This window comes from Patella vulgata, chromosome 3 (assembly GCF_932274485.2).
Source record: "Patella vulgata chromosome 3, xgPatVulg1.2, whole genome shotgun sequence".
In the NCBI taxonomy this organism is placed as follows: domain Eukaryota; kingdom Metazoa; phylum Mollusca; class Gastropoda; family Patellidae; genus Patella; species Patella vulgata.
The window spans coordinates 61,010,239-61,035,812 of NC_065881.2; the positions used below are offsets into that span (position 1 = coordinate 61,010,239).

The 25,574-nt window shown below is 33.7% G+C and overlaps 1 protein-coding gene and 1 long non-coding RNA gene across 8 annotated transcripts in view; one reads left to right on the forward strand and one right to left on the reverse strand.

Moving 5' to 3' along the window:
• Positions 1-13,215, forward strand: part of LOC126814207 (F-actin-uncapping protein LRRC16A) — a 63,664-nt gene extending 50,449 nt beyond the window's left edge. For all 7 annotated transcript variants that reach the window (XM_050539209.2, XM_050539213.2, XM_050539211.2 and 4 more), the window contains 9 exons: positions 2,043-2,114; positions 3,513-3,804; positions 4,821-4,934; positions 5,128-5,420; positions 6,120-6,271; positions 8,266-8,632; positions 8,856-8,972; positions 9,422-9,613; positions 10,496-13,215. In XM_050539209.2, coding sequence (XP_050395166.1) covers positions 2,043-2,114; positions 3,513-3,804; positions 4,821-4,934; positions 5,128-5,420; positions 6,120-6,271; positions 8,266-8,632; positions 8,856-8,972; positions 9,422-9,613; positions 10,496-10,725 — 1,829 coding nt within the window. In that variant the 3' untranslated portion in view covers positions 10,726-13,215. The remainder of the gene's footprint in view (positions 1-2,042; positions 2,115-3,512; positions 3,805-4,820; positions 4,935-5,127; positions 5,421-6,119; positions 6,272-8,265; positions 8,633-8,855; positions 8,973-9,421; positions 9,614-10,495) is intronic.
• Positions 13,216-16,279: 3,064 nt separating this feature from the next.
• On the reverse strand, positions 16,280-25,319 carry LOC126814241 (uncharacterized). Its single transcript, XR_007677447.2, has 3 exons — positions 24,900-25,319; positions 19,583-19,649; positions 16,280-16,967 (listed from the first exon to the last, which is right to left on the reverse strand). It is a non-coding gene; the product is annotated as an uncharacterized LOC126814241 (long non-coding RNA).
• Positions 25,320-25,574: the final 255 nt, after the last annotated feature.

Genomic DNA, 25,574 nt, shown 5'->3' on the forward strand with positions numbered 1-25,574 from the left:
GATTATAGAAATATTCTAGGTTTTGCAGTTAAATTCTTTAGAATCGTACTTTTATATTTTGTTGCAATTAGTATTTATATAATATTTTGTTTTGCATGACCACAACTTCCTAAACTTGTTTTTCAGTTGATTTTTAGTTATTTGTCTGGTACCATTACATTACGATTATTCTTATGTCATTATTTATAAATGTGGTTTTCTTCTGCTGTCTGTCATCCACAATGCTTAAAATTTGAATGGTTATAATATAATTCATTATGATATATTATATGTAATAATAACAGGCTGCTATCCTTTTTGTGTTAACCAAACAAATCTTCCTCAAACAAAATTTGAAATTAGCTATAGTAATATTTTTATACAACTGGAGAGTGTAATACAGACTCGCTGTTGAAGACTATTAGTATAGGCTTAAAATTAAAGATAAGTAGCCAGAAGAATAAATTGGATCAGCATGTCTTAAGTCAGAATTCTTAAGATAACCTTTATAAAATTATTGCAAATATTTCTTTTGTAAATAAAGTGCAATACTACTGGTGATGTTTGTTTCCTTGCCTTTATTTCCATTTTTATTTGTATTTTAAATTAACATTTTGCATGTTATTAAAATGTTTTGGAATGAATTGCATGACTATTTATGATTGAATGTCATTTTCCCATTATATATTAGTACTTCATAGTTGAGTTCCTTTTTATTAACTTATTAACTTTTTTTTTTTTTATGTGCAGGCATCAAAATTTATTTGTTCCTATATATGTTTGCTATACTTATAACCAATATATTTGATAAAATAGGTTTATAAAATAGGTTAATAGAGCCATGAGCTCCACTTTTATAAAGATGTATATTTTTGATAATCGGTTGGGTATTTATACTAACCATACTTATTATTTAGAATTGAATTTAGATTGACATATGTTGTTCTTTATAGTCAGGGAGCCAATGTGGCTCAGTGTGTAAGACATTGGCTTGCGAACCTGGAGGACCCGTGTTTGATCCCTGCGTTGGCTGGGAAAGTTCATCAGGATTTTCTGACGTGGTTCCTCCTTGTCCATGGTGCAAAATCGAGGGTCTGGCAAGGGACAATGTATAGTTTGTATGACGTGCACGTAAAGGATACCTTGGTAGTTGGAATTCAGTTTAAGAGTAGGCTTTAATCCTGCTGTCTGGGCAAAATTTACCCCATAGAACAGTAGGACGTTAAACCCCATTTCATTTCTTTTTAGTCAAAATTTCCCTCATCATAGCACATTGCATGGCATATATAATATGCCTGTCTTCATTAGCCTGGTTGGTGATAGAAGAGTAGTGGGTTTAAACCCCATTTCACTTGATGACTACACCCTATTGTCTACAGTAGATGCTGAATATTGACAGATTTTCAATTTAATATCTTTGAACCATTTTTGGACTGATATTAGTGATATTCTTCTTAGAGGTCCACTTTTCACAATATTGAAGTTTGCATTCGCTCAATTTACGTTCAGAGACTTTAAAGAAATAATTTTGAATATAATCTAATTGGGACATGCCCAATGTAACTGCATAATCAAATCACATAAAATTTTAAGGCTGTATTCTGTACTATGTTATTGTAAAATTAGGGTCTGTGCCATTTATTTCTAAATCTTAAAAACAGTTTTATAAATATTTACCTATGTGCATGATTCCTGAAATTCACATTTTCACATCCTAATATCTATTATTGAATGTTGATAACAGTAACCAGTTATTTCTAATTAAAATGCATACTAATTTCCAATAAAATCATAAGCTTGTATTTTGTTTTGTTTAAATTGTATTTCATAGTTAATGAAACAGTCTTTATTAATAAAAGTAGAATCTACACATCAGGTTATGAGATCAGTTACTAAATAAATGAATGCTAAGTGGATTCATATTTGATACTAATTTAATTAATAATTACAGTAATAATTTGTGGTACTATGTAAGAGGGTTGATGAAGAACAATGACATGTTAGTATTGGTACTGATATTTTATAACATTATTTTATTCATTAAGTATGTTTTGATTTTTCAGTGGATGAACTTAACTTAAGTTTTGAGAAATTGGATAGTTTGGATGAATCTTCAGAAAGAAAAAAGAGTACAGGTACTTACAGATTTTCAGACATTAGAAAGTAGTCCTACCAAAATACATTTTGGATCAAGAAATGTATTACAAACCGTTGCCATATTTTGAAAGAGATGGACAGAGAATTGGGATTATGGGTAGGGCTCATCCTCTCATTGTCCCAATGTTTCACATCGAATTAATCATCAAAAAAATACCAATTTTATTTACCAACTATGTTCCAAACTTGGCCCAAAAGCATGATAACAAAGGGTACTGATGACAACAAAAGTCAAATTTTCTCAAATTTGGCAGAGCAATGCTAATTGCAATTCCCCAAAAGACACCGAATATTTGTGGCAATAGGCTGTGGTTTGTCTGGTATTCATGGAAACTCACCCAAAAATGATGAGTTTTCTTGGAAATTCTACTTGTACATACTAAAAAGAGATATCGATAATCCCTTCTGTGGATTGAAAGCAGAGGTTATAAGCAACATTTCCACACCATAAACGTTATAAAATATCAACTCAAAGTATTTTATAATCTTTGTTGATTATTTACCTTCAAACTAGATTTTGTGATTTCCGGTATTTTCTTTTAATACGTCTACAACGAGTTTTAAAATACAACAATTTGTATGTAAAAATTAAGTATTTACTTCAGTGCACTACTCCGCCGCTCTCAAAACATTTTATACTTTCAAAAATGGTTGTCTTCGACCATCAAAAAAATGAAATTCAGCCATGTTCAAATCGCGATAGATATTAGACCTGGATAATCAGATCTTAGAAGGAATTCCGGATGACTTCATATATAGATAGACGTCAATGATCCAGTGGGAAACTGCTGCTGGAGGTGGCTGTGATTGTTTATTGCTGATGATGTCAACGTTGTGTACGATGTCATAATTTATTCAAGAACTGATCTAGGTCGGGGCAACCTTCTTGTTTGCTATAAATAGTTTTTTTCTTTCTGCTTGTATCTCCATTATTACACAACAAACGATCAGAGTTTTATGTGTCCTCTGGGTTATTTTACACATGGAACAAGTGTGCAAAGTCTTTATAAGATTGGTGTTGAAAAGTTGGTGCGTATCTTAGACTGCTCAACGCCCTTAAGTTTAGATATATTTAACACAAAGTGAGACCTGTGTCCTTTCTAACAGGATCCATAAAATCGATTGACTGGTCTGATTGTTTTTGGATTTTTTGTAGTTAGTTACTTACATGCAGACAAAATTTATATTTATTGTCATAAAAAGTATGTATTGTAAACATGACATTGCTACAGTTAAGAATTTGAAAACTTAAGAAGCATGTTCAACATGATGGTAAGTTTTACTAACCCCAATGCAAACTATGATCATTCATTTTGTATAAACCATGATATCAAGCAAGGTTTTTTTAATTTTATGAATAATTTGTGTTATTATAGATTCCTCTTTTTCGTTGGAGAAATTTGATGGAGGCAATGAAGATTCTACAGAAGCGAAACCATTAAAACATTTGGTTAAATCTAGACCTAAACGACAGAAAACCAGAGCACCTACAAGGCCTGTAGCACCAGGAATTACTCCTCTAGATAATGCTACTGATGATGGTATTGGTGCCTTTTATGTTCCACCAACAATTTCTGCAGAACCTATTACTTCATCACCATCGAGAAAATCTTCTGATACTTCTACTAAATCTAGTGGAAATCAATTACAGAAACCTACAGAAACACCGTAAGCATGTTAATTGTTTTACAGACTGTATTTTACTTGTCTACTGTAATTAAATGTCTGTGAAATGCAAAATGTAATTAAATGTAAGTCAAATGCAAAACTCAGCTGTCGTCAGCAGTGAAAACAGCACCTGCTCTTAGTTCAGTCTAATGTAGTGAAGAAAGTGAAAACTGTAAAGACAAAACCAATCAAAGATATAATTTTAATTAGATTGATCAACTAAACAACAACTAGCCACTCTTGATATTTATCTTAGATCTTATGTATTGAAAAAAATCAAAACCATATATAGACGAAATGAAATAAGAAATATCATTTGGAAATGAAAAAAAATAGGGTTTAACGTCCTCCTGTTCTGCTTTGAACTGGGCTAATGAAGACAGGCATACACCATACAATGTGATATGGGGGAAATTTTGCCCGAACAGCCCGACATGGCACTACGGCCTACTCTTATATCGAATTCCAACTGTCAAGGGTTCTTTTACGAGCACGCTAATGTGTACACAGAACCTTGGTTTTTCATCCCATCCAAATGACTAGACAGCTGTCCTTGTCGGGCCTTCCGTCCTCCATCACTGAACTTTCTCGGCCAGTGCAGGGATCAAACACTCGACCTCCAGGCTAGCGAGCCAGCATCTTACCCACTTAGATACCGTGACCACCAATATCATTTGGATTAGATTGATGGACTAATAGTAATACTACTAATAGTGAACGGGAGAGAAACTATTAAGAAAAGTGAAAAGAAATCCCTCAAACTTGAGCAATAGTTTTTATTTTTTATACGTCCACCTGAAATCTTGTTGTCTCCCAGACATCCGTTCACATTTGTTAGTGGACACTCTACAAGTCACAATTTTTATCCTGTTGATATTTGTGCTTATCAGACTTTAACTTCGTGGATCATGGCCTGTAATTATATGAAAAATCACGTTTTTAGCTCCTGGACCCTCCAGAGGCTAACTGCTTGTTTTTGGTTTGTTTCTTGTAATTTGAATTTTTATTTGTTATAGAAAATCAGAGAAAAAGAAAGGATGGTCACCACGTAATCTTATGAAAGATAAAGATAAGGATAAAGACAAGGAAAAAGAGAAGGAGAAGGAAAAAGATAAAGGAGAAAAGAAAGGGTAAGTGCAGCCTATACCCTTTCAGCATAATTGTTAATTGATAACCATACATACAGGTGGGATTTTAAAAGAAAAAACGTAACTACATGTATAGGCCAAAAGTGACCCAAGCCCTGTAAAATAGTGGATTTTCCATGTATGTGGCAGTAATTTTCTTCCTGTAGCGTGAAACATTTGATTTTTGATATTTAAGGTCCTTGTTATCTCATGGCTTATCAAACTTTTTCGGAAGAAAGAGTGGAGGAAAGGGTAAGAATCCTATAGACCCAGAAGCAAAGAAGCTGGCTGAATCACCACCAACTATACCTGAGGAAAAAAAGACACCGGTAAAACAACAACAACAACAATCAACTGTTTCATACAATAAAAAGTCAGAGGAAGTAGATGTAGACCAATCTGAAGTTAAAGCTCCTATAGTTAGTGCAGAATGTTTTGATGATGAGAAAACACATACAGAAAAAGGTCAAGAAAAGGAAAAAGAAGAAGGTACTGTATTACATTTCGTCGGCGAAGTGTCAAAAGGGTGTATCTAAGAATTGAACCTTTTGCATTTCAAAATTTCCACAAATCAAGATACAACATTTGGATACATGATACCCAGAACAGTTCTAATTGGTGTAGAGATACACAGCTTAGACAGAAGTGTGCATATTAATTGGGAGATTTTAAAAATGCAAAAAAGGGTATTTGACTAATTTCCCCGAGATACACCCTTTTGACACTTCACCGACGATTTGTTGTCTTTAAACCCATATTGTAATAATAATAAGAATTTATAGTATAAAGTACTATAGCAACATTCTGGGCATATGAACAAATGTTCTAGATGTACAAACAATATAGCATGCAGTACAGAAAGAATAGATCTCTGTACTGATCATGAATGGTCACCATATTGTTAACTGATTAGCCTGTAATCCGTGTTCAATTTCATTATATATGATCTTAAAATTCTCAGAAGTATACTCGAGTGTTTTTGACTAATATCAGCGAAATAGGAAACAAAATGTCAGTCAGTTATCCTTGTGTCTATTCTTAAGCGGAGTTAGTTGTAGACAGACGGTGTAAGTTTTGTATGACAATAAATGTTGTGTGGGGGTTCAAACTCCAAACATACATATTCAGTTGTCTGTGAATAATACTAATATTATTACATATATTTTTAATTGTATGTTTTTATTATAGACTTAAGTGAAGAGAAAGAAACAAATGATACAGTAGGTAAAATACCAGCTAGTTCATCTCGTACTGGTATGGGTTTAGGTGGTAATATATTACTAGAAATGAAACAAAAACAAGAAAAACGATTTTCTCAGCAAATCAAACCTAGGACATCGGTAATTATTCTAACTTTTTATACGCAAACATTTACAAGTGGATGTATATTGTCGTCACCCCTGTCCGCCCGGACACCGTTCACATTTCTTTGTGGACACTCTATAGATCACAATTTTTATCCAATTTTGACAAAACTTGAAATATAGGTTTATCTCCCAAAGATCTTGGTTCCTTTTGATATTGGCATGTGTCAGACCATAACTATGTATTATGGCTCCTAATTGTATGAAAAATCATGTTTTTAGCTTGTGGACACTCTAAGAGGTCACAATTTTTATCTGATGAAACTTAAAATGTACATTTACAACCCAAAGATCTTGGTTCCTTTCATATTGGACCCTAACTTCCTGGGTTGTACAAAAAATCATGATTTTAGCCTGTGGTCCCACTCGAGGTCACAATTTCTATTCGGTTTTAAAAACCGTTCAAATATATCACCGTTAAACCCTAAAAGACAATTAAATTCGAATTTCGTGGAAATCGGATGGAAACTGTCCTGCAAAATGGCCACTCCTCGTACGCAAATAGTGTAAAAGTATGTAATAACAATGTTGTGGTCACAATTTTTATCCGATTTTGATGAAACTTAAAATATGTGTTTATGTCCCGAAGATTTGGGTTCCTTTTGAAACTTCCTGGATTATGGTCCCTGATTGTACGAAAAATTGCTTTTTTCTTTTAGCTTGTTCTCTGTCCATCTCTTGAAAAATGTGGGCATATTTTGCATTGCAACTGCTTTTTGTCCCCTGCCTTTCGAAGAAAGCAGGGGACTATTAAAATGGGTCTGTTTGTCTGTCCTTTTGTCTGTGTCTATCTAGACACAATAACTCTCCTTTTCACTGAGCTAGAATGTTCAAACTTGGTGTACGTGTTTATTAGGTGAATGGCTTGATGGAGTTTGAAGATGAGCATTTTCTGCTTAGGGTAAGCAGAGATCAACATTTGATTGGTTAAGGCTTTGGGACACGATAACTTTGGTTCTAATTAAGTGAGAGTGATGAAACTTATTGTATAGTTTCATCACATCAATAATACCTTGACTAAGTTTGATAATGATTGGTTGAGACTTTGGAACTTTGATTCTAATTGAGTAATAGTTGTGAAACTTTGTGTATAGTTTCATCACATCAATACCTTAACAATGTTCGATGCTGAGCATTTTCTGCTTAGGCAAAGTAGAGACTTCAATCTGATTGGTTGAGACTTTGGAACACAATAACTCTCCTTCTAATTGAGATAGAATGTTTAAACTTTGATGTAGGTGTCTATATGAACGCCTTGACATAGTTCGATCGTGAGCATTTTCCTGTAAGGCTAAGCAGAGATAAGCAATTTGATTGGTTTAGACTTTGGAACACGATAACTTGGTTCGAATTGGGTGAGAGTGATGAAACTTCAATACCTTGACTAAGTTCGATGATGAAAATTTTCTGCTTAGGCTAAGTAGTGATAACCAATTTGATTGGTTAAGACTTTGGAACATAACAACTCTGCTTTTAATGGAGGTAAAATGTTTAATCTTGATGTAGATGTTCATTAGGTTAATGCCTTGACTGAGTTCAATGATTAACATTTACTGCCAAAACTAAGCAGAGCTAAGCAATTTCATTGGTTGATTCTTTGGGGCAAGATAACTTTGATTCTAACTGATGAAGAGTGATGAAACTTAGTGTATACTTTCGCTACCAGGAACTTCAAAACCTTGATTGATTTTGAACGTGAACATTTTATGTTAGACTAAATATAGATAATCAGTCTGATTGCTCGATTCTTTTGAAAAAGATAAATGTGCAATTAATTAATATGTGTCATCTATTTATTTTTGGGATTTCGGCAGGGCTTGTTTATTAATAGCACAACTTTTATTGAACAAAAGACAGGGCCAAATATTCTAGCATTACTAAAAATAACTGCTTTATAGCACCTGAGTTTAAAGAATTAATATCACTTTTGCTCAAAACGTTGTTTTAAATTATTTTGTTTTTGATTACAGCCAAAGGAAAAAGATGACCATGAAGCAAATAATAATGTGATTGATAAAAATAAAGCTCAGAAAACAGAAGAAAATAAAACAGTATTAAAACCTGCAAAAAATGAAACAACGACAACTGTAGATAATGGTTCACTAGAAGCATCTGATGTAAAGTCATCTAGCAAGTCAGATGACACAAAACGAGCCTTAATACCGAACGCAAATAAAGCATCAAGTGATGTTAAAAAACCTTTATGTATACCTGTAGAACCAGTACTTACTGAGAAAAGTCCACGAGCACCACCACGAGCCTTACAACCACCTAAGAAACGTGTCTCACCTACACAACCTGCTGATACTGAAGCAACAGTAACTCTTGATACCAAACGTAAGTCTAGATACAAAGGCTGATTTAAGGGCTGGGACAGATCTCCCGTTTAGAAAAATTAAAGTTTCCTTTACAGATTTGTGAATATTTGTGTAGTAATAATAACTTGTAAAAGCAAAGTATAATCTAGAAAATTTGATTTTATAATTTTTATTGGTAAATAATTATATTTGAATATTATGGTTTGGTCAGACTAATAGTGAAATGCTTTCTATGTTTATAGCTACAGTTGTTCCTAGATCTGTTAAACCACCCCCACCAACTAAACCACGACCACCAGCTCTAGCACCTAAACCTAGAGCTAGTTTGCGTACATCTAAAGATGTTACAGACAGTAATAGTAAGTGCATCATAAATATAAAGAATGATGATGAGTTTAAATTCTCTGTTGATAGTCCTGAATCTTTCTCCAAATTCTGTATGCCACAGTTTCTATGCATAAGTTGATAGTGCTACCCTTAAGATTGTAAATGTGTAATTGTTATTGAAGCAGTTTGATAAATGATACGTGATGGAGGTTGAGCCTACGAAAACACACCATAAATGTACCAGCCTAAAAGTACTGTTATGTGGAAACCCCATTGTCAACAATGGGCCAGTGTTCTTGTGCAGAATGCAGGGAATGTGGTCATAGGTTGTTCTTTCTTGAGAACCAAATAAACAAGCATCAAGATTAAATATTGAAACATTTTATTCTGTTCCCTGTTTATTATTTGTTGTTATTTTGATTTCAAAAAAGTAAATACAAGAATGCATTGGTTACTGTATATAAGGATTTCCTTTTTCTAGTTCAATCAGAAGAAGTCAAATTACGAGATAAACCAGAAGGTCAAATAGTAACAGATTCAGCAACTTTAAGATTATCTGTTCGTGAAAAGATTAAAAGATTAAGTAAAGCACCTATAGAAGAAAGTCCTCTTATTAGTAGTCCTACAAAATCGAAATCTAACTCCACTGATAGTAAACCACACTCTAGTTCAGGTATGCACTCTTTGATTTGATTTTACTGCTAATATCACATTAATATCACATGTGGTCTATATTGCTGTTGCCCCCGTCCAACGTCCACAATTGCTTGTGGAGGCTTTAGAAGCTAAAGTTAATATCTGATGGACTTTAAATTTATACTCAGTGTTTAAGGTCATGAGATGAAGAAGCATATTGATTTTCAACAATTTCCGATAATTACTGCCATAGTAATGGCCCTTGATCACTTTGAAAAATCTTGTGGACACTCTAGAGACAAAAGTTAATATCCGATTGACTATAAATTTGTACACACTGTTTACGTTTATGAGATGAAGAAGCCTAATGCTTTTCAATGATTTCCGATAATTATGGCTCTTGATTATTTAAGAAATGTTGTGGACACGCTAGAGGCTAAAGTTAATATAAATTTATACACAGTGTTTAAGGTCATGAGACAATCCCAAAAGAATTATAATGATTTCTGATAATTACTCATAATCATACTTTAGTGTGTTGTAAATGTTTTCATTAGTGAGAAAAGAAAAATATGTGACAACCCAGTTGTCTGCCCGGGCGACTTTGCTGCTATGGGTGTATATTTCATTGTCCGACAGCCTATCTTATTTTTAAAATTACAATAATTGAATATTGTGTACTCTATTGGAAAGAAGACTTGGTCCCTTTCCCATAATTATTTTACTTCTGTCATGCAATTAAATGGTTCCTGAGATAGGTATAGTACAACAGAAAACAGTCAGGTTAAAAAAATGTTGATGACTTATGAGATGGTGCTGATTGCCCCATCTGTCACAGTTCATTTACATGTACCAGTTTTCCCTTGTCCAGTATATATAAATTTAAATTTTATTCTTGGTTCGGTTAACAATTTTTCAGATGAAGGTGAACGTGTATCCAGTCCCTCATCATTAGATAGTATTGATGGCGAGACATCAAATAAAGATTGTGTAAATAATGAAACATCCCCTCAACATAAATCATCTAATTCAATTGATTCTACAGATAGTGTTAACGATACTGATAAAAATCATGACGATCCCTCACCCAAAGAAGAACATAGTGTTCCTAAACGGTCTTCCAGAGCAGAAGATGAAATCATGGTTTGATAAATATGTATTAAAATGTTATTATTATTATACAGCATAAGCATCATTTCAGGTTACATTTGTTTTGTCAGTTAGTCTTCATAATTCATTCTTCACAAAAAAAGAGAGACATATTAGCTTTGTAGATCTTCATTTAATAAAGCGAATATGACTTAATGTGTACATATGCAAAACATATGCTTGATAACCAATATAGATATCAAGTACACGCTTTCACATTGTAGGAGATCGATCACAAACTTAAGGCAATTTGATTTCAAATGAGATTTTAATTCCTTGGCTGAAATATTTAAAAAAAAAAACTCTCATAAATATAAACCAAAATCAAAGAGGAAACATTTCACTGATTTTCACTTGATCTTTATTCATTCTAAACTGTATCCAAAAGCACCAAAATATTTAAGTGGATAGTATTAACTAGAAAACCATAGGCTAAACAGCCTTTGATAAGGTTTTACTTATTGTAATTTTGTAAATTTTTTAAGTTGTATATCTAGTCGATTTTGACTCTAGCCTAAATTCATTTTTCCTGGAATTTGCCATTGTATTAGCCAACAAATAAAAACAGTTTTAGAGAATTCATTCTGCATGCTGTATTATCACTCTGAAAATCAAACCTACTTAATATAGCATGGGATAAAATGATAACATTGTCTTTCACTTGGTCACAGAAATATAAACAGATGCCAGATTCTTGCTTGGTTTTGGATTATATAAGCTTAATCAATTAAAAAAAAGGTAACAATTGCTTATATAAATGTAGGTATATGTAAAAAGATTTTGTATAGTTATAGAATAATTAATAACTTATTGTAAATAGTACAGTAGATGTGTACATCTAGTTTAAGAACAAGTTTTAAATGAAGAAAAATGCTTTAGGAATTGGTCAATTGATGATTGTGATAAAGAAATATATTTCAAAAATGGAACAGTCTAGTTTAACATGTTTCATGTGTTAAAATAATTCCATTTTCGATGGAGCTGTGATGAAATTGGAATAGTTTCAGCTAGTTATAAACAAATCTGTAGTAAATATTCAACTGGAATTTGGATCCAAATTACTTGTTTTAATCATGTAAAAAAAACTGTTTGGCAGTAACTTCTGATAAATGAATTTAAACCAAAGTATCTAGACTGTCAAAGCATAATTACTGATTGTTTGTTAGTAGATAATTTGTATGTAAATAAAACATATATGCACTCACCATTTTAATATATTGAGTTTACAATGCCTTATAATTAATATATTATGTAGTAATTATATTTTCTTTAAAATTATTTCTTTTTTATATGAATCAAAAATGATTTTTGTTAAATTCTTTTGATACAACTGTCGTGGAGTCACAGGCCTTTACTCACATTTTACTATGTATAAATATATAAAATATTGTATTTAACTGATTTTTTTTTCTGATCAAAAAAAAATGTAAGCTGGCCTTACAAATAAATATACCATACAATCATGATATGGTTTTGAATAGCCATAGAAAGGAAGAGGAATTACCACAAATCTAAATATTGTCTTTCTATTGGAAGGATAAAAATTTAGGAATTTGTAAATTTTGGAAAATTCTTCCTAATTCTGAATTATGGACTTCATATGTGAAGGAGACAAAACAAACTAATCTAAGAGGGCACAAATTCACATAGTATAAATCGTACCAATCTTTTTTCAGTAAAATCAAATTAATATATTATATATTTTTTATTAGTTTAATTACTACTAAAATTAATGGAGAAGTCCCAGTTTTGACAAAATAGCCAGCTCGCCTTGTCTGAAAGTGTTAGCTAAAAAATGAGACTATTGAGTATTATTTGTAAACTTTGACTGAAGGTAATTAATATTCAGCAATAAGCTGCAGATTCTACTAAGACACACCCTCAAGAAGCTCATCTCCAACTCCATTGGAGGATGGTATTTTTTGGAAAACCTATCACAGAGCTTCAGATAGTTGCTTGTGACTAGAATAAAAAATTCTAAGGCACACCCACACACATCCAGTTTCATTTACTGAAATATATCTGGGATTTCTCCTTTTATCTGAACCATTCATTTTTTCTATTAGAATGTTTTTGTGTTGTATATTGTTCATTTCTCTGTACAAGTATGAAAGGTATTCTAATATATCAAAGCTCAATTTTGCTTCTTTTTTTTTTCTTTCTTTCATTTTACACCCATCTATTTTTATACGCCCACGTGGAAATGTGTTCGTATATTGCTTTCGCCCTTGTCCATCCTTCCGTCGTCTACAATTCCTTGTGAACACTCTACAAACTACATTTATCATCTGATTGTTTTGAAATTGATATATGTTGTTTACATTAGTGAGATAAAGAAGCCTACATGTAGTACATGTATTTAATTTCGTCTAGAGTTATGGCCCTTGTTTCACTTGTGAATGTTCTAAAGAAAAAAGTTAGTAAAATGAAAAAGTCTGTAAAATACTTCCAGAGTTAAGGCCCTTGTTTCAGTTTCTAGAATCTTGTGAACCCTCAAACTACAAAAATTATAATCTGATTTGTATGAAATTATCTTGTAAATGCCGCCCTCATTACCTACAAAAGAATAAATATGCAACAACCCTTGTCATCCACTTGGACGACGTAGATGCTGTGGGCATATATTTCATAACCTTGTTTGTATTTGTGAATATATTGTAGATGATGAAACAGACTGAATTTGTATTTCGCATAGTCCAAACATCATTAAAGTAGAGCTTCACTTCATAAATATCTTCAGGAATCTTATACCTCATTCTTACCTGTAATACATACCAGTCTTCCTGTGTTTTATGTTCATATTCTTGAGAATATGTGGGTTTGACAGTAATAAACATAGCCCATCTACAATTTCATTGTGCATGTATGTATTCGGATCAATCATCTATTGATGTATTTCCGCCAATTAGATGTTAGCCTAAATTCCCAGGATACCATAAAAAGTGGATTAAATATGAAAAATTTTAATAGGATTACATATTGTAAGGATTTTCATGCTTCCATCCTATGAGTGACTTGACAATTGTCACAATGTCGTACCACTTCAGCAATAGACAGAGTTACCCAGGCAATTACAATGATACATAACATTGAATTCAGGGACTTATTTACCTACCCATGGAAACTGGAAGTTACTATTTCTTTGAAAAATAATCACAGAGCTTCAAATTGCTGCAGTAGACTAAGATTAAAGGATCTGAGGGTCTGTTAACCTGAATTAACCAGTTTTATTCACCAAAATATATCTGGAACTGCTCCACTGCTTTAAAATAACAGTTGTTTTCTACCAATTTGGGCCATTTTGAGTATGAGAGTAAATGTATATATCCAGATCAGTTTGGTAAACATTATTGATTTTGTCATAGTTTCCATGTATGTTTAAATCTATTTGCTATGGTAAAGTTTATGCTTTGCTACTTTTTATAAACTAGGACTACAATATTCTATATATTAAGTATATTTTATATGCCAATAGTTAGTTATTAAAGGGTTACAACCAAAATCAATCAATCCTGATATTGTTGATTAAAAATGAAGTGTTGACAAAGTGTAAGTACCTAGTAATCATACCCACTTGGCATTTTATAACATTTAATGAATAATTAACAAAATTTGTATTATCTTATATTGAATTAATTCATTGATTGGAAAGTAAAGAGAGGTGAAAAAAAATCTTTTTAGAATCTGTGATAAGAAGAAAAAGTGAAGTATGTATTTAAATTTATTACTTTTATTATATAAAATAAATAATATTATATACATTATTTTTAAGAAGTAACCTTTCATAAATTTATGTGCCCTGTTTTTTCTAATTGTGCTAATAGAAATGTTTCTAAAAAAAAATGGGTGCTATATTCTTATTGCTCTTTTGTGCATCTTATGTATATTGCTTGTCAACTATTTGGTCAACTGAACTCAAATTATGTGAAAAAATTATGTGAACCATTTCTTAAAACCAAGGTACATTTTAATGTGATTCGCATCAAGGTGTATGACTCTGAATTGGAGTACAAATGATCCACCTGTCGTAATTAATTTTAAGGACTACTTCAGTATTCAAGAGAAATTCCCATGTAATTTAATTAAAGACTTTGAATTGAATTTCCTTTTACCTTGTATATGTATTGAATATAATATATGCAGCTTTATTTGCACTCTATTACAAATAAGCAGTTCATTTCTACATTTTGTTTAATGATGATTTTAATAGTCAACTTGTCTTATTATTGACCATTATAATTTATTACTTCAATTTATTATATCAATATATACACTTTAGATACTAATAAAACATTTTTACCATTAAAATATTATCATTATACATTTGTACTGTTTTTCTTTTGGAAGAGCCACAGGCATTTCTGATAGTCTTAAAGGACAATATTGGTGTCAGCCATTATCACATATGTAATAGAACTGGTTAAATACGTTCCAAATATAATTTTAACAGAGATCATTTCTATGATAAATGCGTAACAACGATTTGAAGAAACGGAATTGACGAAAGCAAAAGGAAAACGCAAACTCAATACGCCCACATTGTCGCCACCTCTCAGTCCTAAAGTTGTCATAAGATTAAATTTATCCACAGTGTTTGAATTCATTAAACGAAGAGGCCTATAGACGGTCAAAAATTTCCGACAATTATTTTGGAGTTATTGTCCTTCATCAATTTTAAAAAAATGGATGCTCTAGTGGCTGAAGTTGTCATCTGATTGACTTGAAATTCATACACACTGTTTAGGTTCATGAGACATAGAATCCTATTGAATTTCAAAGATTTCTGTCAAAGATGTTGATATCTTACCATAAAATATCCAGTAATTAAGACGAAATAAAAATTTTGAAAGTCACATAAAGCGTGCCATAATGCTTTTGAGTGCCATTTGTAACGAAGCGGCTTGAAGAACGAGGCTAACATATCCCACAGGGGAGAATACAAACAGTGTAGACTGGAGTAACCAGACACCAAAGACTGCCATTCAATTTAAATTCACCAAACATAACTAATTATAAATTACAGTAAAAACAGAAACAATTGAATGTAAATCAGTTTACATACATTCATATTATTATTTCATAATTATATGCATTGCGACCCATTTGTGTCCATTTCTAGGTGCCAAAGAATAGCAATTTATCTCCTTTAACCTGAGCAGAAAATGCTCATTATTAAGTATGTTCCAAAAATGTGAAGACCAGATGGACAAACCCAGCTTTCTTTCAAAGGCTAACCATTAAACCGGTGGAGAATACCTGTGGTTATTACACTCTGCACACAGAGATCCATCTATTTCATACTTGGAGAATAGATCTCTGTTCTAAATGGCTACTATATCCAACAATTAGTATACTGTTTTGTATATACTGGGGTGTTAAACTCTTTAAAATAAAACAATGGATGGGCAGTATTCTTTTTGCATTATACATCTATCTGTTTATGTATGGAAGTCATAGATTTGTATGTGCACATACATTATTGTATAGGACCTTCAAAATAAATAAAATTATACGGAAATTATAAAGTGATGGTATAAATGGTGTAACAAACAGATCTAATATCAATATTTATTTAATAAAATTATACATACTGCATTATTTGAATAGAAACTTTAAAATAAAATGAAATTGCTCTCATGGATAACGGAATAATCTCCCTTTAGTCTCCCGATTCGACATTCATTTTATTGCCCACCACTATGCTATGGTCATGGTTTTAATACGTTGCTGCAAATCAAGACATGGTACGTACAATATCTACGAAATTGATAATTCCGGGTTTGATATTTTATTTCCAAGAACTTAACTCCCTTTCGTCTTTAAAATAAAGTTCCCATGATTGTTCTAAAAAAAATATTTGAAATTGCAAATAATAATGTAATGATAAACCAATGCATACGGCCTGTAACTTTGTTAAAGAATATTAAAAGTTCTGCATTCTTTTAGACAAGGCTGGTGATAAACTCTTGTAACCAGTCAGACGCAAATCCTTTCCCTATATTCCAAATCGAAGGAATACTTGAACAGTTCAGGATGTACCATGTCTTTTGTCATTGAAAGATAAGTGCAGTGCTGAATTGCGGTAAAATATTGAATAGCTATGCATCGACCAGTGTTATGAGAAATACATGTATTTTGACATTGGCCCATTGTTACGCCCGTTGTCTCATCGAGGGTTGCTACTGTTCCGTCTATGTAACCGTTAACCACGTTTGTGTATGCACTTCCACGTACACATTCATCTGGAAAGAAAACAAATCAATGCATTATATATTTATTATATACTGTTATAAGAGCATCGCAAGCCTATTTAATGAAGTAGAACTTCTATATTTCTAGGAACAAAGACTCAAACGATAATATTGAGGGTTAGTTGAGCCTCGGGAGCCTCATTAATGTTAAAGAGCACGTTATAACTGGCCGAACTAAAATACCATATGGGTTATTTTAGTTCTTTGAAAGGTGCTCTGTTTAATATATTGAAGTGGTTAAACGAATGGGTGACAACGAGAAATCGGCCAGGTAGGTATTTTGCAAGATTCAACTTAATTAGACTAACTCACAGACAGTCCTTGCCATCATCAATTGCTGAAAGTATGGTACTATCGTCCAGTCATCTCCTACACAGAGCAGTCCAATTAAATAGAATAGTGTTGACGTAAAACGGTGCCGATACGAAACACTTACCCCCGCAGAGCCTCGTCTAAGGATTTAGTCGTGCGCGGCAATGTCGGGCCCGCGAGCACCGTAGGTGCGAGTCGTGCGAACACCGCAGGTGAGAGCCCGCACGGGGGGGGGGGGCTGGGCCCTTCCCCGAAAATTTTGAAAATTGACTTCCTTTAACTCGATTTCTAAGCACTTAAAAAATAGTTTCGGAGATTTGATACACTATTAGAGACGATTTTTTAAACCTACGCACCATGATATAGTATTGGCACATGGGAAAACCTTGTCAGCGATTTTCAAAACTTATGTATGTTGCCGCCCAGTCTCCAACTTTTGGGCTCAGTAGGCGGCACAGTTTGGCCATTGCGCGGCAGCGGCGCCGCCTAGTCACCATGTTAAACGAGGCTCTGAAAAGTGGTAATTGGCCCGCCTAATAGCTGACGCATCGTTTCCTTCTATATAAGAACGAGCGTGATTCAAGTTAATTCAGACATCATCCAGTGTTCCTAGCTGTACGACTAGCCGCCTCGGCTTAGATGCCGGGATACCGACATCATTAGGAGTTCCTAAGGGAACATCATACCTACAGCTTCCTCGGCTTACGGGCCAAGAGGGAGTTCGTCTTTTAGACTTGGAAAGAAGAGCGTAACGCCGCAAAACCGAAGCTATAGGATAGAGAACCTATATTTAGCATATATTTAAAGGACAATATTGGTGCCAGCCATTATCACATATGTGATAGAGCTGGTTAAACACTTTCCAAATATAATTTTACCACAGAGATCATTGCTACGATAGTTGAGTAATACAGGTATCCTAAATCGGAAGTGACGAACGCCAAAGGAAAACACGAGTCATCTCTCCATATAACTGACTGATGTGACGAGTGATAACGGATATACGGGCGAATTCTGCTCACTAATAATTCCTTCGAAGACCAAAAGCTGTTGTGTGAGATTGTGAGAGGATATCTGACAATTCATAAAAAGAATTGACTGCCACTATATATAGATAAGTGAACACGAAAGAAAAACAGAAAAAGTCCGTGCATTACCATGTTTTTATAAGGTATAGAATGAATATAAACAAGGGAATGTACGGAATATTTCTATTTTTCTCGTGTTCTCTTATCTAATGACATTCAATTACTTTATTGAATTGTCAGGTATCCTTTTACAGTCCCATATAACAACTTTTGGTCTTCGAAGGAATTATTAGTGAGAGGAAATTCGGCCGTGTATCTGTTATCACTCGTCACATCAGTCAGTTATATAGAAAGATGACTCGTGTTTTCCTTTGGCGTTCGTCACTTCCGATTCAGGAAACCTGTATTACTCAGCTATCGTAGCAATGATCCCTGTGTTAAAATTATATTTGGAATCTGTTTAACCAGCTCTACCACATATGTGATAATGACTGGCACCAATATTGTCCTTTAATGCCAAAGCTGCGTGTGTTGTTTCCTGTATATAACCATTGTATTATGGATGTTATACAGATATAAAAACATAGTTATTATGGATGTTATAAAGATATATAATCATAGCTTAACCAACAAAGTGTTTCAGAGTCAATTGATCCTTGGAAATAGTTTCATACACAACGTGAAATCAAAGTTCCTAATTGACTGTTTTGTCACAGTCCTTCTCTTTTTAGTGCTGTGACGAGGGATATAGTCACGACATGTAGTGTTACATAAATAGCAAATTTAACATATTTAAGTTAGCAATTACATACATAGAAGTACGGATATTAGCATACGCATTTTACTATGTTAGGAGTTAGAATTATGACGGAAATTCTGCTCCATACTTTTTGGGGTTTACTTTTAGAGAGTGATTTCGTTGAGGGCAAAGTTTTACCTGTCGTAATTGGATGAATTGGACCAGTTTACTTCATAGCAAATCTATGCGTGTTTCTTTTATTTTAACACAAGCAATTATAATCAAATGGCAAAAATCATAAAACATTTTTGTGGATCCTGTGTCTTTGTTTCTTATCGCGCGCGCCATCAAAAGAATATTAACTTAACATTTGTCAGTGTCCTTTGTCCTGTGATTTTTGATGGTCCAATCGAATATACTACCCAAATGTTTGCTGTTTCGGAATTGTTCCAACTTCGCGATACACAATTTCCATTTTCCGCGCTTGGACTGCATGAAAACCGAGCAAGAGAAAACTAAACCATTACCTCCGCATTTAGGAGAACACCGGTTCTGTGAAACACAAGCAACTGAATTCTGGTACAGATTCATCTCCTGAAATTCAACGAATAATGCTGTAATAATAAATCTTTAATTTCCTGGTGTATTTATAATTTTTATTACTTGTTAGGTTTTTGGGAGGGTATTGTTTATTATTTATGTCTACTGTTTTACTTTCAAAAATTCCTAGACTAAAGTCGCCATTTTATAATATACCCAGTCGATCAAGCTACCATGTTAAATCGCTACACCGGGTTCTAACCCAATTGCTGTCCGAGAAAGACTGTCAGAATTTTTCAAGCCCAGCTCTTGCTGTGTGTGATTTAAAAAGGAAATTATCGCGATAGTATCATCCTCTGTACTATTATTGTAATAGGCTAAGGTGGGTTTAATATGAATACGACATGATAATTATCTAGAAATTATCCGAATTGTCCAAATGTCCGAATTAGGGATATTCATGCGAACGGAGCGAGTCTGTGTATCATACCTGGGGTAAAGATATTTTGCATGGTATGCGGGGGAAACCTGCAAAGATCTTCCCAGCCGTTTCGTATAGATGTAATCAAATATATCTATTGATGTTCTTCCACCCTAAATCTGAAGATAATATGACGACGTTATAATTCAAAAGTGTGGAGGCTATTTTAATTTAAAATAATTTAACTATGTACTTTTTATATGAAGATTGCCATATAGAAGTTTCATGAGCCAATTTCCCCCATTACTATCGATGCTAAGATGCAATTTTTTCTGTTGACAGTCGTCCTTATTCAGTACATTATATTCCAAATCATGTATTTCGCCGAAAAGTTGTGAGAGTTTAACGTCCACTCGACACAAACTACGTCATTTCGGGACTAACAAATGGTTTAATTTTATTTCAATAATTCGCTTGCGCGTAGGAGTCTTTAGCAGTGGGAGGACCCGGAGAAAACCCACGAGGTTGGACAGGTGACCCTACTCCTTGATACAGCGCGCACGTGCTAACCATTCGGTCTCCCTCCCCACCCCTCTTTATGAATAATAAAACAAAAGGTCTAATCATAGGCTTGCGAGACCGATCAGTTTGAGAGTGGGAGGGAGAATGGAAATGCGCGCACGACCTCGGAGCTATGTATAGACGGCCGCGAAAGCGTTTTCCGGCAATGAGCAAAGCAACCGAAAGTAGTACAATATTTATGTGGCTTTGGAACCAAAACCCCAATCTGTGCGGCCCACCTGAATTCCAAATTACCAGGGAGGGGGGGGGGGAGAAATGAAATGGTCGAAAGAAATCATGTTTAAATTATTGCGCTCGGATCCGATCCGCACAACTTCGAGTTCGGGGAAATGAGGGGGCCGAGGACATGTCCCACAGATAATTGATGAAAATTAGAATACCGCAAACGCGTTTTCCTGCTATTTCAGCCTATGAATATGTGACCGTGAGGTCCGTCAGATATTACAAGAGTCTGAATGGTTCTTCAAATCTTTAATACTGGAAACTTATAATAACAATTATCTACATACACTTACAGGACCGCGGATAACCGACTACTACCTTATGCTACTAAGTCGGATAGACCTAAATGACTGACGTATCAAGTACAATCACATATTTATATGGAATTACTTCTAATCACTTGGCTAGATCAAGTGTTGACATAAATAAGCATTGATGTAATAATGTACAATATAAGAAATAAAACAATGGTAAATAAAACAATTAATAGATTAATCATACGATTGGCATGTTTACCAGGCAGGCCATATTGTCAGTTACTTTCTATCTATAACAGTTTTATAAACAATAAGGGATTATAATAAATTAACATGTCATTAGGATTACATAACATTTCACCCTTGGCTAGTCACCTTTTAATAGCACACATACAATTAATGTTTTAAAGGAATAGAAAAGTTATTGTCCCGAGAGTTTAAATAAATTCAATCTGAAGGCTTTCACTTTTAAAATTAATAATGCATTATCTTAAATATTCAAGATTTAAATTATACTATAACCTGCACGGTTATAAATACAGCAGCCTGAAAATGTTCCACTATAGTCCAATCAACCAGTCAATCAATCAGACTTGCCGTTGCCTTCACATGACATTCGAAATTTCATGATGAAACAATAATGATGATGCCGAAAAACATGCCGGGCTCAAAGCTTGGTGTATAGAATAGCCCAAGACGCTGCTTGTTACATCCATTTTAAATGCTTTATCCATAGACAATTTAAAGAAATTTCGATTCCAGAAAAATGTATAACAAAAATAATGATCGATGTCCGAAAAGAGTTGCTCCAGACTAAAAGTTCATGGGATTTCGGGTATTTTATTTTGCCAACTAAGAATATATAATTATTATGTAAATGGTTTTTTTTTTTCCACTGTACTCGTCTTCATGAAAACTATAATTGCTCGTATGCCTATGGTGTTTAAAGGGGAAGTATGAACTGTCTTGTTTTGTTTATTTGTATTTCAAAAGATAGTAAATATAATTTGATGACGATCACAATTAACAAACGCATTCAATTTTATTCTCTAATTGACCAATACCCAATTTGCAGCACAGCATGAGACGAGCATGTGTCTTCTTCTTTCGGTCAGATTTGAAATCCAAAAATTCCCCCACTCCATCCCGCCTTTCAAATTTCAAAGTCATATGTTTTCATTGTATTTTTAAGAAAAGTAAATTTTAAATATGGAATAAGGTATATATTATTATTATTATATATATAAAAATAAAGAGAAACGAAATGAAATGAAATGGGTTTAACGTCCTACTGTTCTGCTCCTAAACTGGACTAACGAAGGCGGACATACGCCATACAGCGTGCTATGAGGGAAATTTTGCCCGGGCAGCGGCGCTACGGCCTATTTTTATATCGAATTCCAACTGCCAAGGGATCTTTTACGTGCACGCCAATATGTACATGGGACCTCGGTTTTTCGTCTCATCCGAACGACTAGACAGCTGTCCTTGTCAGGCCCTCCGTCCTGCATCACTGACAAGGGGAAACCCCGCCGGAAAATCTGGATTAACTTTCTCGGCCAATGCAGGACCTTTAGGGATTGTAACGGAAAAAATAAACAATAGAGTCGCAAGGAACAGCAAAAATATTTTATTAAAATATTAGGTTGTTGTGTAAAAGCAAAAAGCAATGCATACATTAACTAACGAAACCTACAGCCATTTGTGCAGAACTGTTCAAGTAATTACAGAAATGGTATTGTGTCTGCAAAGCGTAATCAAGTTCATTATAGATTTTGTGACATTTCAATATTTGAACACAATAATGGGTTGCTTAATGAGGCATTAATGGTCATAACAATATTATACACAACATATTTTAAAAATTAATGTGATATTAATGGCTTGTTTTTACTTTAATCTGTAAATTATTTCGCAATAATTTTAGAGCAGCTAGAATCCATTATGCGTTATTATAATGTATCGTTAAATCTTGTATTCAAGCAAATGTTAATTTCGTTAATCAATCGTTGTTGTCAATTTCAGTAATTATTCCAAACCACATTAACGGTAGTAATCAAATAATAATTTATTTTTTTAAATTCTATTCATAAATCAGTGATTAATTATCATTTTATTGATTAATAATTAATATTCTCTCACCAACATCAAATAACAAAAATGTACTATGAAAACATGCACACAGGTAATTGAAGGAATTAAAATAATTAAACTTACGTATACTGCTTGACTATATACTACAATAACACAATGTATAAGCCGCCATATTGTTTTGACATTTTGTCTGCTATCATCTCACAATACTCACTAGTTCTAACACTTCCCGTCGTTTTTATGGGCATATTTGGGTCTGTGGGCCGTTTTCATGGGCCTATAATGTCCCAATTCTGAGCGACTACTGACTCCAATATATCAGAAAGTATTCAGTTAAGACCTATATGGGCCAATAAAGGCCGATGAAAACAACCCACAGACCCAAATGTGTTTTAATGGATTCTTTGGCATCGCTTGAAGGCTGAACGTAAGATTTTACATGCGATAAAATTACATCACGTCCATGATTGAGGCGTAAGACTGGGACATATGTTTTCTTGCTTGAAGCGTATGACTTGAGATGGATTGGGTGTCTTTGGGGACTCATCTATAATTTTTGTAATCAATCTTTTGTAATCGACTTATTAGTTCAAAACGGAATACTTTCTGAGTAATTCGAATAATTAGGATTTCACTCAGAATTAATTAGTTAATTAGCTACTTTGGGCATTATCAAAACGCACAAGGCTGACAACGGTTCAGTAGCCAGAAATGGAATCAGTAAACCTTGTTCCATAAGAAACCGCCGAGAAAAAATCTTACGCTCCCAATCAAGGTATTTCCTAATGGCGTCAGCCACTTGAATTTTCAAAAAGGGCCGCCAAGAGACAAAAATTGCATCAGACCATAATTTCTTACGTAATGACCTTGCGCAAAATGTGAATAATGTACAAAGTCTGTGGTTCCTCTAGGGCTCACAATTTTTGTCCGATTTAGGTGAATCCTATAATATATGTCAAGGATCATTAAAATAGGAAAATTTGGTGCGACACTATCCCAAAAAATATTATTTTGTTGCCTGAAAGTCGACGTTCTCGAAATTGGTATTTCGAATGCTTAATAGACTTTTTCAAAAGAGAAGTCGTCAAGGAGTATTTGTGCAAATTTTGATACTTGTTTCCACATTTCTCTTTTTCACTTTACAAGAGTCAGGACATGCAGCATTGTTCCATTCGATCGTTCCATTAACCACATTTATTTTACCTCCTATTTCACTGAAAGATCGACTGACTTTTTGTTTTGAACTTGGAAACACGTTATAACTACCAGGGCTAAATTCTGGGCATTGTCACCATCTATAGAAATTAAAAATCTCCGCGTGTGTTTCATTCCGTCTTATTGTGCTTAGATGTTAAACCCTGTTTCTTTTCTTTACTTTTTGTTAGAGTTTATGTTTTTTTTGACTGCGATGGAGATGCTTGTGATGAAATCTCTTGTATTTGCGGGGGTTTTCTTCGGGCCTTCCGTTTTGCTCACTACTAAGGACCCCTGTCCTACGCGCAAGCGAATTATTGAAATCAAACTGAACCACATGTTAGTCCCGAAATGACCCGGTTTGTGTCGAGTTAAACTCTCTCTCTCTCTTTCTCTCTCTCTCTCTCTCTCTCTCTCTCTCTAATGAAATACTTACAGCAGGCATAGGCCTACGATATTTAAAGGTTTTCGGAAATATTTGTAGAAAACTAAAAAAAAAAAAAAAAATACCTTCTATGAAATGCATGTACTTACATCAGGCTGACGATTAAAATCTACATCCATATATTTAAATCCGGACTCTGGTTTGAGTACATATGCATCATTTTTACAGTAGAAGGTGCCCAATAGTTGACATGTTTTATTTTTATGGTAATTAATAGATAAACATCTAGCATCAGTAGCACATAGATTTACACACATTACAGAAGAGGTCAGTTTTTCTTCTATTGGTACAACATCCAGATAGTGATCTGTAGAAGTAACTGCTCGCGCGTTGACGTATCTGATAGTAGCTGACACATCCGTTGATGTAGCTACTAATAATAACACTGTGCTAAACGGAATTAAAAAGTTCATCTTTACAAGTCTTTAACTCAAAATCTTTCAAGAATACTTCCAGTTAAAACTCCTCTGTCAACTCAACTCTCTCCCATTCATTTACTTTAAATGAGCTGTAAAATTGTTAAACATCAAATGGCCATTTTATATACTGTAATAAACCAGTGGAAATCGGGTTTAAATATAAACAATATTTATTAGTCAACCACGATATCGTTATTATACGCGCCGATAGCTTTAATGAATTTATTGCTCAAAATCACACTATGCACTCAAAATAATCGATATAGAAATTGATTTTTGGAAGCCTTTAGAATCAGAGAACACTTAGTCGTGGATGTCTTAGAATATTCTATTCAAATTAAATTA